We start from the raw sequence: 15,350 nt of genomic DNA, 5'->3' as shown, positions 1-15,350 counted from the left end.
ACTGTCTATAACTCTACCTGTCAAAAAAAAATTTATTTATTTATCTGAAAGTCAGAGTTACAAAGAGAGAGGAGAGGCAGAGACAGAGAGAGAGTCTTCCATCCGCTGGTTCACTCCCCAGTTGGCCGCAATGGCCAGAGCTGCGCTGATCTGAAGTTGGGAGCGAGGAGCTTCATCTGGGTCTTCCCACATGGGCGCAGGAACCCAAGCACTTGGGCCATCTTCTGCTTTCCCAGGCCATATCAGAGAGGTGGATTGGAAGTGGAGTAGCTGGGACTTGAACTGGCGCCCATATGAGATGCTGGTGCTGCAAGTGGTAGCTTTACCTGCTATGCCACAGTGCCGGCCCTCAAAGAAAAAAATTTTAAAAGACACTTCTCTTTTGTGGCCACTGTACTTCCAAATTATGTTCAGTAAGGGCCACCCATTTCTCTAAGCACAGGTTCTGAGAATTCTTCCACGTGAAATTGGCTGACCTTCCAAATAGAGAAATTCCACAGCTGGGCCTGGTCCAGCCTCTGCCTGACTTGGGCAGTCACCGTAAACTCCAGAAAGGTCAGATGCCCTCTCACAGCACAGACTGACCCTTGGTACTCCCCCGCCCACCAAGGGCTCCAGACTCTGGCTCCAGATGGACCCATCATTTCATCCTCCAGCTGCCCTACCGACCTACTGAACCAGTTCAGTTTCTGTCTGCCCCAGATACCTGGTGCCTCTCACCTGACCCAGTCCTGTTCCTGTTACAACTTCCAAACCCGGTCTGGGGGAAAAATTATTCAGAGAAGCTCACAGGGCTCAAAACAGGTCCACAGGGGCTGGTGCTGTGGCTTAGCAGGCAAAGCCACTGCCTTTGATGCCAGCATCCCATGTGGGTGCCAGTTCATGTCCTGGCTGCTCCATTTCCCATCCAGCTCCCTGCTAATGCACCTGGGAAAGCAGCAGAGGATGACCCAAGTGTTTGGGCCACTGCACCCACATGGGAGACCCAGATGGAGCTCCTGGCTCCTGGCTTCGGCCTGGCCTAGCCCTGGCTGTTGCAGCCGGTTGGTGAGTAAACCAGCAGATGGGAAGATTCTCTCTCTCTCTCTCTCTCTGTGTGTGTGTGTGTGTGTGTGTCTTTCTTTCTCTGTAACTCTACTTTTCAAATAAATGAATCTTTTTAAACAAAACAGGTCCACGGAGCTTTGGGACTCAAAGAATTCAGCCAAGAGTCCTCAGATGCAGCGAAACAGCGAGCCCTAGAGGGGCTCAGCGGCTCGACTCCTGCTTACCCGATGCCCCGGTGCTCTGCTCCGGACTCTGCCAACTGCGCCAGAGCTGCCCAGAGGAATTCCTTAGTGAAATCTCACAGAGTTTTTCTGAGCAAAACAAAAACACAATGCATGAATCAAGCAGCCCCTAGAACCAGAGTGGGTTCTGAAAACTGACAATTTGATTAGACGGTGTTCACAGACCTAGTAAACAAGCCGGCTGGGCTCCAGCCCGATTGAGCAGCCCAGCGGTTACAGCTGAGCCTCTGCTAACAGACGACCAGCTCACTGCTTTCCGCAGCCGGCGAAAGCCAAGCTGCTGCGATTAAATTCTACACTGGTTGGTCTGTTTGGCCCAGTGCAGGAGCCCAGTCCAAATGGTCTCCCATAAAATATCACTTCTCACTAGATAGCTTTATGAAAAAAAAATTGAGAGAGACGTACACAAAGACGGGGAGACAGACATTTTCCATCCGCTTGTTCACCCCCCAGATACTGTGAATGGTTGGGCCAGGCCAGGCCAAAGCCAGGAGCTGGGAACTTACTCTGGGTCTCCCATGTGGGAGTCAGGGACCCAGCTACTTCGGTCGGTCGTCATCACTACTGCCTCCCAGGGTGCAGCACCAGCAGGAAGCTGGAATCAGGGCTGGAGCCAGGACTTGAACCGGGCACCGCAGTGTGGCACATGGGCACCCCCATGGCATCCTAACACCGCCCCAGCAGCCTCGCTTCAGTCACTGACGCGCCTGCCTGGGTGGGATACAACATCTGAGCTGTTTCGCTGGGGGCAGCAGCAGGCAGCGAACAGCCGGACTCGGCGGTGCCCTCAACACGCCCATCTGAAGGTTCCGTCTCCTTATCTGTGAACCAGAGCCCTGCACTTGAGAGCCGGCAGCCGCCTAAAACCCACTCCAAAGAACACTTTCCAGAATGTGAAGGGAACCTTTTTGCCCCTGGACTTAAAAACTTCCGTCCGTCACCGGAACAGGAGTCTAGTGTCAATGCCAGGACAGTTTTGAATGGCAGGAGCTAGATACTGTCTCATGAGAAAATGGATGCAGGCGTCCAGGGGGCAGCTCGTCGGCCATCACACTGGCCAGTGACCTAGTAACTCGGAGTGTTCCAGAGTTAGAGCAGCAAAAAGTCGTCAGGAGAGCCCCTCTGCCTCAGGCGGTGCAAACCACGCCTGACTCAGCCAGCCGCGGGCAGGAAGGAATGACTCAGAGGCGGGATGCCTGGGGCTCCTGGGGCACGGGCTGCACAGATCCCAAGCGTAATCGCTGTGCGGTGGGGGTGGGGAGGGCGTCCGTCATTTGATGAAACCAAACATCAACCCTCCCAAGGTAGGAAAGGAGCTGCTTGGTTAGGCTGGAGTATTTAGAAGTAAAACATCTCAGCTTGGCGAGAGGGGAAACGCACGCATGCCGTTCGGCAGGGAGCAACAGGAAGCCGGCGCACGGGTCTACGTCGCTGCCCGAGACGCCGCGTCGCTCCGGTCTTCAAAGCCCCTCCGTGGAGCCCGAGCCAGGGGAATTATATAAGTGCCAGCTCCTCTCCGTCTTCACCCAAACCCTCTCCACTCTCTGCGCTGAGCAACCTGGACCTCTTGCGCCTCCAGGAAGCGGAGTCACCCGAACCAGAGCCGCCACCGCGATTCCAGCCGCCGGCACCTGCGAGGTGCACCCGCACACCTCAGACGCGCGAACACCTTCGCTTCTGCAGGGCCCCACCGGCATCGCGCTCCGAGGACCACGCACTTCTGCACCAGGTCCTCGGCGTTTCTGGTAGACAAAACCTGAACGAGTCAGCCGCCCACTCCCAGCCCACGCGCGCGCAAAGGCCGGGGTGGGGCTGCCTGGAGGGCGCGGACCCTCGCGGCCTTCCCTCCCTTCGTCTTTACAAACTGGCCAATGACCGCTCCGGCATGGCTCTCCCGCATGCGGCCGGCCAATAGCGGGGAGAGGGGCGGGCCTCGGCGGGGACCTGGCCCAGTGAGGGGCGCGTAGGGTGTGGCCCTGACCGGCCGGCGCCTCCGCGTGAGTACTTAAGCCCCGGGGACTGCGGGGCGCAGGGATGCGTGGCATCGCTGGAGACTCCTGGTGCGTCTGCGGTCCCTGCCCGCTAGAATTTCGCCTGCCGGAGCCACCATGGTAAAGACGCGCGGGAAGAAGGGGAGCCCGGGCGGCCCTGGCTGTTGGGGGATGCGCGGGGTGCCAGGGATACTTGGGGAGCCGCGCGGAAGGGCCGGGACGCCCGGGGAGGCCGGGCCAGCACTGCCCCTCTCCGCGCCTGCCCAGCGGGAGGCTGATGTTGAAGAGCGGTGCGCGCCCCGAGGGTGCTGTGGGCGGGCGGAGCGCGCGCTGGCGCCTGGAGCCGACCGAGGGAGCCCGGGGGACAAAGATGTGTGGGGTCTGTCCGCCTCCCTCCGAGGCCGGGAGTGCAGGCAGGTTTTCCGGTTCGGAGTCCGTTCCCGGGTGCCTTTAGAGCGGCCAGCTCCGCCAGAGGTCAGAGATCCGCGCCTTTGGCCCGGTGCTTGACCAGGGGGTTCTTAGGCACCAGGAGCCCGCAGGAAGGCCCTCTGGCTCCTTCTCTCGAGTTCGCGCCTCACAGCAGCCTCTTGGTCGCTCCTGGGCTCTTTCTCTGCTGCCCTCCCCCCCCCCTCCTGGGAGGTGCTTGACCCTAAAGGGATCTTTGGACATTGGCTTGGGTGGAAAGGACCTGCATATGGGAAGGCCTGCTTGTCCCAGGGTTTGGCTGGGTGAGGGGGCTTGAACAGTGGGTGTTAGGCCTGGGCTGTGACCCTGTGTGCTACCTGCCTAGGTAACCCCTGCTACAGCAGCAGGCTGGGACAGGTGTCCAGGGCAAGGCTGTGGGTGAGTTTTCAAAAGCCTGGCTCTGGCTCCTGGGCTGCTTCCTCAACTCATCCACAGGCCTGAGCTTGGCCTTCTGCCCCTTCAGGGCATGGGGGAGACAGAGCAGCTGCCATGGGACCCTCTTCTCCGAGGCCCCAGGTCGGGGGACAGAAGCCCCTGGCTGACCTGTCTTAGCACAAGCCACCCCAGCCAGCAGAGGGCTTCTGGCACCCGTAGGTTCGGCTCTCTATTTCCTGTTCTGAACTTCCAAAGCCTGGTGTCAAGGTCGGGGGATGAGGGCCTGGGGTGGGTGGGAAGGCTTGGAGTAGGCAACACTGCGAAGCCTCAGCTTTGGGGAAGGAGAGCTGTTCTCGGGGAAGCCCCCTCCACGCTGCCTGCCTGCTGCCCACGCTGCTCCAGCCTGTGGCTCTGTCTGCCCCTCCTCCGCCCCCCCCACCCCCCAGCGCGAGTGCATCTCCATCCACGTGGGCCAGGCCGGGGTGCAGATGGGCAATGCCTGCTGGGAGCTCTACTGCATGGAGCACAGCATCCAGCCCAACGGCACCATGCTCGGCGACAAGGCCCCGGCGAGCGGCGACGACTCCTTCAACACCTTCTTCAGCGAGACGAGGGCTGGCCGGCACGTGCCCCGGGCTGTCTTTGTGGACCTGGAGCCTGCCGTCATAGGTGAGTGGAGAGCCTTGCCCCTGGGCAGGGGGGTGGAGGGGACACTCAGAATGCAGGCTGACCTGGCCGAGGACAGCACCGAAGCCTGCGGCCCGTGGCGTGTGCCGATGTGGTGTTCAGGAGGGGTCTCAGAGACCCCTGTGCTGAGTGGCCCAGCTCTGTCCGGAAACTGCCCGGCGCCTGGGTCAGGGGTCAGCTCTGGTGTGGTGAATGTGGCAAGGATCAGATCCAGCAGGAAGGGTTAGGGCCACTCCCTGCCCTCAGAGGACGCCTGAGGACCTGGGAGTGGAGCAATATCGGCCATGGCCCCCTACCGGGAGGGGGCCTGTGTGAGCCTGCCCGCCTCCTGCAGGCTGTTCTGCTTCCTCCCTCCTGCATTTGGGTCTCCTCCTCTTCCTGTCCCTGGAAATCCGGCCCCTCCCCCGTCTTCCTAAAGAGTGTGGTTTTAGGCCTTAAACTGTGGTGGGGGTGGTTTGCATCCGGCTGCCTTCTAAACCCATCAGGAGGGAGTCCCTGCCTAGCCCTTCCAGCGGGTGGCCTTCCGAGCCCTCACCCAGCAGAATGAAGAGGGGGCACTGCTGAGGGCACCCTGGACTGCCTCAGGGGCCCGGGAGGAGCTGGGTTAGGAGGGGCCTGGGCAGGGCCCTGTGTCCATCACTGGCTGTTGTGGGTCACACTCAGGGGAGCCCACCGCAGAGGTCCCAGTGCCTGCCTGTGTTGGCCTCTGACCTCTGCCCTCTCTCTTCCCCTCAAGATGGGGTAAGAACTGGCATTTATAGACAGCTCTTCCACCCTGAGCAGCTAATATCTGGCAAGGAGGACGCGGCCAACAACTACGCCCGTGGCCACTACACCGTGGGGAAGGAGATCATTGACCTGGTGCTGGAGCGGATCCGGAAACAGGTGAGCGGGACCAGGGAGCGGGACCTGGCACCTGCAGGAGCTGACTGTGTCCTCAGCTTCCTCCCTGGGAGGCTGAGCTTGTGCACCACGAAAGGGCAGCCTCAGCCTGTGGCTGGTACCCAAGGCTGTCTTCTGGCCTGTGTGTCCACTCGGCTCCCTCTAGGGGGAGCTGTCGTGTACCAGGTGCAGATCTGGCTTGGAAGCCTGAACAGGGCTCCCCTGTGGGCTCAGCATGCTGTTCTTAGACTCCTATGCGGAAATCTCCACCTGGGGAGAGGCTTCTCCAGTTCACCCATCCCCTGCCCAAGGCACTGAGCGCCAGGGGCAAGGTCGCCTGGAAGCAAGGACTTTGGCACTGTTGCTTGGTCTTTTTTTTTTTTTTTTTAAGATTTTATTTATCTGAGAGGCAAAGGTACAGAGAGAAGGAGAGAGAGAGAGAAAGGTCCTCCATCCTCTGGTTCACTCCCCAAATGACTACAATGGCTGGAGCTTGGCTGAACCAAAGCCAGGAGCCAGGAGCTTCTCCTGGGTCTCCCACGCAGGTGCAGGGGCCCAAGCACTTGGGCCATCTTCTACTGCCTTCCCAGGCTATAGCAGAGAGCTGGATAGGAAGAGGAGCAGCCGGGACCAGAACCAGCACCCATACAGGATGCCAGCACTGCAGACAGAGGCTTAGCCCTCTATGCCACAGCACTGGCCCCAACTTGGCCCTGTCTTGATGAGAGCTCTGTGCCCAGCAGGGACCGAGGACATGGGAGTGACCCCAGGGATGGGATTCTTTGCTCCCCCCCGCCCCCCAAGAATGAAAAGAAAACAAAGTACCTTAAACTGACATGACCCTTCTGGTGCAGGGAGCCTCGGATACTTGTTAAACCTGCAGGCTCCTGGCTTCCGGTCTGAGATATGGTCCTGGGGTCTGTTCAGCAGGGCAGCACGGCCACCCCCAGGCTGCTGCAATTGCATGGCGAAGCAGTGAGGTCGAGAGGGCCCAGCTCCCGACTGCAAATCCTGTGCCCTCCATCCCCCAGCGCTGCACACACAGCCCAGTCTTTCTGGGTCATCTGTCCCCCAAGAACTCTAAGCCTCCCACCTCCTTTTCTCACCTGTTCAGAGGAGCAGCAAGAGGATGTGAGGCAGCTCTGGGGGCAGTGGGAGTCTTCGCATATTGATGGGTTCAGTTCTATGTGTGAGTGTACAAGAGAATTCAGCAAGTGCCTAGAAGAGGGAATTTTGTTTATTATTATTATTATCACGACTCTTTTAAGATTTATTTATTTTTTACTTGAGAGTCAGAGTTACGAAGAGAGAGAGAGAGGTCTTCCATCTGATGGTTCACTCCCCAGTTGGCCGCAACGGCTGGAGCTGCACTGATCCGGAGCCAGGAGATTCTTCCAGGTCTCCCACATGGGTGCAGGGGCCCAAGGACTTGGGCCATCTTCTGCTGCTTTCCCAGGCCATAGCAGAGAGCTGGATTGGAAGTGGAGCAGCCAGGACTAGAACCAGCGCTCATATGGGATGCAGGCACTGCAGGCCAGAGTGTTAACCCGCTGTGCCACAGCACCGGCCCCAGAAGAGGGAATTAAGAGATAAGCTTATTTTTGGTGCAGAAAAGATTTTGAAATCTTGGCATAGGTTTTTTTTTTTTCATTTATACATTTTATTTGTAAATGCTTACACCAGAACAGTGCAAGTAAAGTTTAGAGACAATGGGTGTCATTGTTTTAGGTAGCATTGGTTTGTTATAAAAGAGACGTGGGAATTATTTCATGATGAAAGATTTCAGAACTTCAGTGGGATGGGAAGCTTCGTGGGATGCCACTTCAGAGATTTCCGTCTACATAATGTGTTTTCCAAGAATGCCACCATCTCTAAGTAGAAAATAACCCTTGTCGTCCAGAACTACGTTAGCGCCTCCGTGTTCTGGAAGAAGAACTTTACCCTCCGCTTTCACACTAACTGCTTGAAGCTCTCCACCCTTTCCCTTAGAGCCTGGTCCAACAGCTGCTACAGTTGCCTGCAATACTTTTCCTTGAGATTTTTTAGGGAGCCTGATGCCTCCTTTGGTTACCATTTCCGTGGCGCTCCTCACAACCAAGGCCTGGTCAAAGAGCGGAAGAAACTTCCTAAATGCCCGTCCGGCCGTGGCTCCAGCGCCACAGCTCCTGTTCTCCCTTGCCGCCACAAACCATAGTTTTTTCATAACACATTTCCACAAACTTCTTTTTTTATTTTTTTATTTTTATTTTTTGACAGGCAGAGTTAGACAGTGAGAGAGAGAAAGGTCTTCCTTCCGTTGGTTCACCCCCAAAGTGGCCGCTATGGCCGGCGCATTGCGGCCAGCACACTGCGCTGATCCGAAACCAGGAGCCAGGTGCTTCCTCCTGGTCTCCCATGCGGGTGCAGGGCCCAAGGATGTGGGCCATCCTCCACTGCCTTCCCGGGCCACAGCAGAGAGCTGGACTGGAAGAGGAGCAACCGGGACAGAATCCGGCGCCCCAACCAGGATTAGAACCTGGGGTGCCGGCGCCGCAGGCGGAGGATTAGCCTAGTGAGCCACGGCGCTGGCTCCACAAACTTCTTAAAGGCCCCTTGTATATGCTCGCCACTTAAAACACACACACTTAGGTATAAATTATATGTCCAGGTCTTTTTTTTAAAAAAAAGATTTATTTTATTTATCTGAAAGAGTTACAGAGAGAGGTAGAGAGAGACAAAGAGAGGTCTTCCATCTACTGGTTCACTCCCCAAATGGCCTCAATGGCCAGAGCTGTGCCTATCCAAAGCCAGGAGCCAAGAGCTTCTTCAGTGTTTTCCACATGGGTGCAGGGGCCCAAGCACTTGGGCCATCTTCCACTGCTTTCCCAGGCACGTTAGCAGGGAGCTAGATGGGAAGTGGAGCAGCCAGGACTTGAACCAGTGCCCATATGGGATGCCGGTGCTGCAGGCTGGGGTTTTAACCCAAGTCCAGGTCTTTTCAAAACCAGAAGCAAATACACCTATAGGTGGGGAAAAGTCTGTTGGGGGGGGGGGGGGGAGGGCAGGCACCGTGGCCAGGCTCTCCGTGTCCTGACAGCGTCCCATCCTCCTCTAGACGGATCAGTGCACCGGGCTCCAGGGCTTCCTGGTCTTCCACAGCTTCGGGGGTGGCACCGGCTCGGGCTTTACCTCTCTGCTGATGGAGCGGCTCTCTGTGGACTACGGCAAGAAGTCCAAGTTGGAGTTTGCCATCTACCCAGCCCCCCAAGTGTCCACAGCGGTGGTGGAACCCTATAACTCCGTCCTGACCACCCACACCACCCTGGAGCACTCGGACTGCGCCTTCATGGTGGACAATGAGGCCATCTACGACATCTGCCGTCGCAGCCTGGACATCGAGTGCCCCACCTACACCAACCTCAACCGGCTCATCGGCCAGATCGTGTCCTCCATCACTGCCTCCCTGCGTTTCGAAGGCGCCCTCAACGTGGACCTCACGGAGTTCCAGACCAACCTGGTGCCCTACCCCCGCATCCACTTCCCGCTGGTGACCTACTCGCCCATCATCTCGGCGGAGAAGGCCTCCCACGAGCAGTTGTCAGTTTCGGAGATCACCAACGCCTGCTTCGACCCTGCCAATCAGATGGTCAAGTGTGACCCCCGGCACGGCAAGTACATGGCCTGCTGCGTGCTCTATCGTGGAGACGTGGTGCCCAAGGACGTGAACGCGGCTATCGCCACCATCAAGACCAAGCGCACCGTCCAGTTTGTGGACTGGTGTCCCACAGGTTTCAAGGCAAGTTGGGGGAAAGGGAGGGATTGGCCTGTGTGGCCTGCGCGCCCATGGACAGGGAGGGTCCTGTAGCATCACAGGCACGAAGAATGCGTGCCCCGGGGTGGGAGGAACAGGAGAAAGGCGGCTGTAGAGGTTGCCTTGAACTTGATCCATCTCAGCCCACCAGGCCTGGGGACTGTGAAGCCAGGGGGGACTGTCCTTGGAAGATTGCCTTTGTGAAAGGAAAAGTATCAGCCTCGTGTCACCTAACTGGACGCAAAGACATTCCACAGGCGTGACAGCCGGGGCGGGGGTCACAGCTTCATCTCTGTGTGCCAGGACCCAGCCTGTGACGGGGCCCCTGCCCAGAGGGGACACTTCAGGCAGTACAGAGGGTCAGCCATCAGGTCGTGGGGAGAACGGGAGTGGGAAGGGCCCCTGTGAGCACAGCCACTTCCTTCCACAGTTGGGAGAAGCGAGAACTCAGTTACGCTCTTGCCAGTGCCCACTGCCAAAATGCAAGGCTTATGACCTCGTTTGAGTCATGAGGGTTCGCTCTGGGGTGACAGCTGTGGCTGCAGTGGCTGTGGCCGTCATGGGAGGGGCGGCAGAGCCGGGAGAGCAGATCTGGCAATGAGGGCAGGTGGCAGTCCCGGCCTCGGCGCAGGGAGAAGCCGGAGCCATGCAGAGGATGCCCCTGGCTGTGTTGAGGAGGAGTAAGCGCCGTGAACTTGAGGTGTCAGTGGGAAACTTCCCTTACTTTAAGGAAGATAAAACCACTGAATCTGAAATACATTTATTCATTCAGGATAGACCAGTATTTAAAGTCAGTCAGGTTTAGATCCGGTTGGAGATATTCACAGTTCCTTATATATATATTTTAAGATGTATTTATCTGAAAGTCAGAGTTACACAGAGAGAGAAGGAGAGGCAGAGAGAGAGAGAGAGAGGTCTTCCATCTGCTGGTTCACTCCCCAGTTGGCCACAATAGCCGGAGCCATGCCGATCCAAAGCCAAGAGCCAGGAGTGTCTTCCTGGTCTCCCACGTGGGTGCAGGGGCCCAAAGGCTTGGGCCATCTTCCACTGCTTTCCCAGGCCACAGCAGAGAGCTGAATCAGAAGTGGAGCAGCCAGGACTTGAACCAGCGCCCATATGGGATGCTGGCACTGCAGGCAGTATCTTTACCCACTATGCCACAGTGCCAGCCCCCACCTTATACTTTTTTTTTTTTTGACAGGCAGAGTGGACAGTGAGACAGAGAGAGACAGAGAGAAAGGTCTTCCTTTACCGTTGGTTCACCCTCCAATGGCCGCTGCGGCTGCTTATACTTTTTTTTTTTTTTAAGGTTTATTTTTTTTTTATTTATTGCAAGACAGAGTTACAGAGAGAGCTGGAGACAGATCGAGTGGTCTTCCATCCTCTGGTTCACTCCCCAGATGGCTGCAATGACCAGAGCAGAGCCAATCCAAAGCCAGGAGCCAGGAGCTTCTTCCAGGTCTCCCATGTGGGTGCAGGGCCCAAGGACTTGGGCCATCTTCTACTGCTTTCCCAGGCCATAGCAGAGAGCTAGATCGGAAGAGGAGCAGCCGGGACTAGAACCAGTGCCCGTATGGGATACCGGTGCTTCAGGCCAGGGCTTTAACCTACTGCACCACAGCGCTGCCCCCCCTTATACTTTTTTAAACTGTTAATTTTCTAAACTACAGGGAACTAGAGAAATGGGTATGAGGAGGCTTCAGGAAATTCATGGAAAAATGGAATTAAAAGCTAAGTTTAGAGGCTGGCATGTGGTGCAGCCAGTTAAGTTGCCACTTCCAACACTGGCATCTTGTATCAGAGCCTGGTCAAGTCCAGGCTGCCCTGCTGCCATCCAGCTCCCTACCAGTGTGCCTGGGAAAGCAGCAGAGGACGGTCCAGGGACATGAGCCCCTACTACTCACGTGGGAGACATGCATGGAGCTCCTGGCTTTGGCGTGGCCCAGCCCTGGCGGTTGCAGCCATTTAGAGAGTCAGTCGGTGAGTGGAAAACTCTGTCTCTCCCTCCCTTTCTCTCTCTCTGACTATTTCTTTCAAATAACTCATTTTTTCAAAGTTTATTTTGGTACAAAACATTTCAAAACCTGTACATGATTCTATAATACACAATTTCTTGCAATTTCTGTATTTTCATTTCTTTGAAAGGCAGAGATCTTACATATGCTGATTCATGCATCAGATGCCTGCAACAGCCGGGGTTGGGCCAAGCCGGTGCCAGGAACCCAGCATTCAGTGTAGGTCTCCAGCCTGGGTGGCAGGGACACAGGTTAAGCCACCTGTTACCCAGGCTGTGCTGTAGTAGGGAGCTAGAAACAGAGGTGCAGCTGGGACTCGAACCCAGGTACTCTGTTATGGGGTGCCAGCACCCCCAATGGTGTCTTTTTTTTTTTTTTGACAGGCAGAGTGGATAGTGAGAGAAAGAGAGACAGAGAGAAAGGTCTTCCTTTGCCGTTGGTTCACCCTCCAATGGCTGGCGCAGCCAGCGCGCTGCGGCCGGCGCACCGCGCTGATCCGAAGCCAGGAGCCAGATGCTTATCCTGGTCTCCCATGGGGTGCAGGGCCCAAGCATTTGGGCCATCCTCCACTGCACTCCCTGGCCACAGCAGAGAGCTGGCCTGGAAGAGGGGCAACCAGGACAGAATCCGGCACCCTGACCAGGACTAGAACCCGGTGTGCCGGCACCGCAAGGCGGAGGATTAGCCTGTTGAGCCATGGCGCCGGCAAATGGTGTCTTAACCCTTGTGCCGAATGCCTGCCCATAATACAGCTTCTGTGAACATTCTGAAGCCCCTGGGCCCAGTTAGCACCCACCTCCCTGCCACCTAGACTGAACATTTGAATCTGTGCTCACCTACCTAGCTGTATCTCACACACACACACACACACTTTTCTGCCTAACAAGATTAACAGTACTTCCCCCAGCGCTGGGTTCTGTGGCACAGCAGGTTAAGCCACTGATGGGGACACCCACAGCCCATATCAGAGTGCCCGGCTTCAAGTCCCAGCTCCACTTCTGATTCCAGCTCCCTGCTCACGCACCTGGGAAGGCAACAGATGATGGCCCACCCTTGTGGGCCACCTGGATGGAGTTTCGGGCACCTGATTTTGGCCTGGCCCACCTCTGGCCCTTGTGGGCATTTAGGGAGTGAACCAGCAAATGGAAGGTCTCTCTGTCACTTTGCCTTTCAAATAAAAATATTTTTTTAAGTTGTACTTTCCCCAAGTAAAATTATATTCAAATTTTCCCAGTTGCCATAAATACTGTTTGTAGCATGTCTTTCAAAGTCAGGATCTAATCAAGGTGAAGGACTATCTGCTAAGTCTCAATGTAAAACAGCTCAAGCTTTTTCTTATAAATCATTTTAAGTGTTTTTTTTTTTTTTTAAGATTTTATTTATTTATTTGAAACAGTAATGAGGAGAGGCAGAGAGAGAGAGAGAGAGAAAATGGCCCCAACTACCAGGGCTGGGCCAGGCCAGAGCCAGGAGCCTCATCCGGGTCTCCCACATGGGTACAAGGGCCCAAGGGTTCAGGCCATCCTCTGCTGCCCTCCCAGGAGCATCAGCAGGGACCTGGATCAGAAGTGGAGCAGGGGCCGGCGCAGTGGCTCACATGGTTAATCCTCTGCCTGTGGTGCCGGCATCCCATGCGGGTGCCGGGTTCTAGTTCCAGTTACTCCTCTAACAGTCCAGCTCTCTGCTGTGGCCTGGGAGGGCAGTGGAGGATGGCCCAAGTGCTGGGGCCCCTGCAACCGTATGGAAGACCAGGAAGAGGCACCTGGCTCCTGGCTTTGGATCGGAGCAGTTCCAGCCATGGCGGCCGTTTAGGGAGTGAACCAATAGAAGGAAGACCTTTCTCTTTGTCTCTCTCTCTCACTGTCTATAACTCTACCTGTCAAAAAAAAGTGGAGCAGCAGGGACTCGAACTGGCACCCATATGAGATGCCTGCACTGCAGGCTGCAGCTTTACCCACCATGCCACAGCACCAGCACCAGGATTGATTTATTTTGAAAGGCAGAGTTACATGGTGTGGGGTGGAGATGGGGAGAGAGATCGCCCATCTACTGGTTCATTCCCCAAGTGGCTGCAACGACCAGCGCTAGGCCAGACTGAAGCCAGGAGCCAAGAACTCCATCCAGGTTTCCTAAGTAGTGGCAGAGGCCCAAGCACTTGGACTGTCATCCACTGCTTTCCCAGGCGCATTAGCATAGAGCTGGCTCAGAGGTGGAGCAGCTGGGACTCCAGCCAGCGGTCACGTGGGATGCCTGTGTCGCATCAAGTGGCCTGAGCCACTGTGCCGCAGCGCCGGCCCCGCGCCCTTTCTCTTGACGGCAACTTGGAGGGGACTGGCCCTGCCGGATGCCCCGCGTTCAAGGCCTGTCTATCGCCCTGCAGTTCTGACCTCCCTCTGCATATTTCTCCCAGGCTGGCAAATGCCACAGCCCAGCCACCGCCCCTTCCCAGCTACACAGGTCCTCGGGCAGACCCCCTCCTGGCAACGTGAAGTCAGGCGCTTGGACTTCTGTTTCTTTTTAGGTTGGCATCAACTACCAGCCCCCCACCGTGGTGCCTGGGAGCGACCTGGCCAGGACACAGCGGGCAGTCTGCATGCTGAGCAACACGACCGCCATCGCCGAGGCCTGGGCCCGCCTCAACCACAAGTTTGACCTCATGTACGCCAAGCGTGCCTTCGTGCACTGGTACGTGGGCGAGGGCATGGAGGAGGGCGAGTTCTCCGAGGCCCGAGAAGACCTGGCCGCCTTGGAGAAGGATTACGAGGAGGTGGGCACAGAGTCTGCGGCCGGCGAGGATGACGCTGAAGATTTCTGAGGGGTCTCTGCCCCCGCACTCCAGCTCTGTGTGTCTCCCTCCACTGCTTCCCTGACCCCTTGCAAATACAATCAATGTATGGCGTGACGAAGGCCTCTGTGGCGTGAGGTTCTGTCGGGGCAGTGCGCCTTCCCGGCTCCCTTTGCACTAAGGGCAGGGTGGCCTCTGCCTACAGGGATTCTGGCCAGGCAGTGTCCGGTGGAGGCCCATCAGACCACCCCGATCTCGGTAGCCCAGCTCAGCAGCTAGGCCATGGTGCTTGACCGCAGGTGTGCCCCTGTGCGTGCCCTGGTCCCCAGCCCGCCTTCCAGAGGCTCCAGCTGCTGGCCTGCCCCTTGGCATTCTGGGACACAAACTGCTCAGTTTCAGTGCCTGGAAAAAAGCAGCATTTTTTATTCTGTGCGCACTCCTTGTGGCCAACAGAGGGCAGTAGAGGCCGACCTCGCAGGCCTGTGGGTGGCAGCCATCTTACCTTTCGGGCTTCTGCCCGCCACCTGAGGAAGGCACCGGGTCCAACAACGAGGCATCAGCCGGGGCGCAGCATGCACAGAGAGCAGGAGAGCATTTCAGGCAGGAAGTCTCTTCTCCTGCAGGAGTGCTGAGGAGGAAGTTAGGAGCCGTGGTGCAGGGGCCGTGTCTGGTCCCATCTGGTCTTGAGATGAGCGAGAGGTTCTGCCAGCAGCTGAGGGTGGCACAGATGGCCCCTCCTCGCACAGCCCGAGCTCAAGATGGCTTCGGGCCCCGCAGCCAGGAGAGGTGGCAGGCTGGTGCGCGCCACGGGGCGGGCTCTGTTCCCGGAGAGGCCCTGGATCTAGCATGGGCTCGGGCCTGGTCTCTGCCTTCTTAAAGTAGCCGTGAGTGGTGAGTGTCAGCCGGAGCCCTGCTTCGGGTCGGGGCTGCTTGCCGGTGTTAACGCTGCAGGCTGTTTCCCGGCCCCTTTACATCTGGCCTGGCCGGTCCTGGGAGGGCCATGCTGAAAGAGCACCGTCCACAGCCCAGGCCCTCACACTGCGGTCCCCCATCCCACAGCAACACACTGGG

General features: G+C 57.1%; 1 protein-coding gene across 1 annotated transcript; it reads left to right on the top strand.

Moving 5' to 3' along the window:
• The first annotated feature begins 3,280 nt into the window (after window positions 1-3,280).
• On the top strand, window positions 3,281-14,396 carry LOC133773995 (tubulin alpha-8 chain-like). The gene is made up of 5 exons (XM_062211610.1): window positions 3,281-3,400; window positions 4,567-4,789; window positions 5,544-5,692; window positions 8,784-9,464; window positions 14,016-14,396. Exons 1-5 carry the CDS (start codon window positions 3,398-3,400, stop codon window positions 14,307-14,309), a joined length of 1,350 nt encoding a protein of 449 aa, XP_062067594.1. The 5' UTR covers window positions 3,281-3,397; the 3' UTR covers window positions 14,310-14,396.
• Window positions 14,397-15,350: the final 954 nt, after the last annotated feature.

Source organism: Lepus europaeus, chromosome 14 (assembly GCF_033115175.1).
Source record: "Lepus europaeus isolate LE1 chromosome 14, mLepTim1.pri, whole genome shotgun sequence".
Classification (NCBI taxonomy): Eukaryota; Metazoa; Chordata; class Mammalia; order Lagomorpha; family Leporidae; genus Lepus; species Lepus europaeus.
The sequence above is the reverse complement of the archived record's forward strand: the minus strand, read 5'-3'. Positions and strand labels throughout refer to the sequence as shown.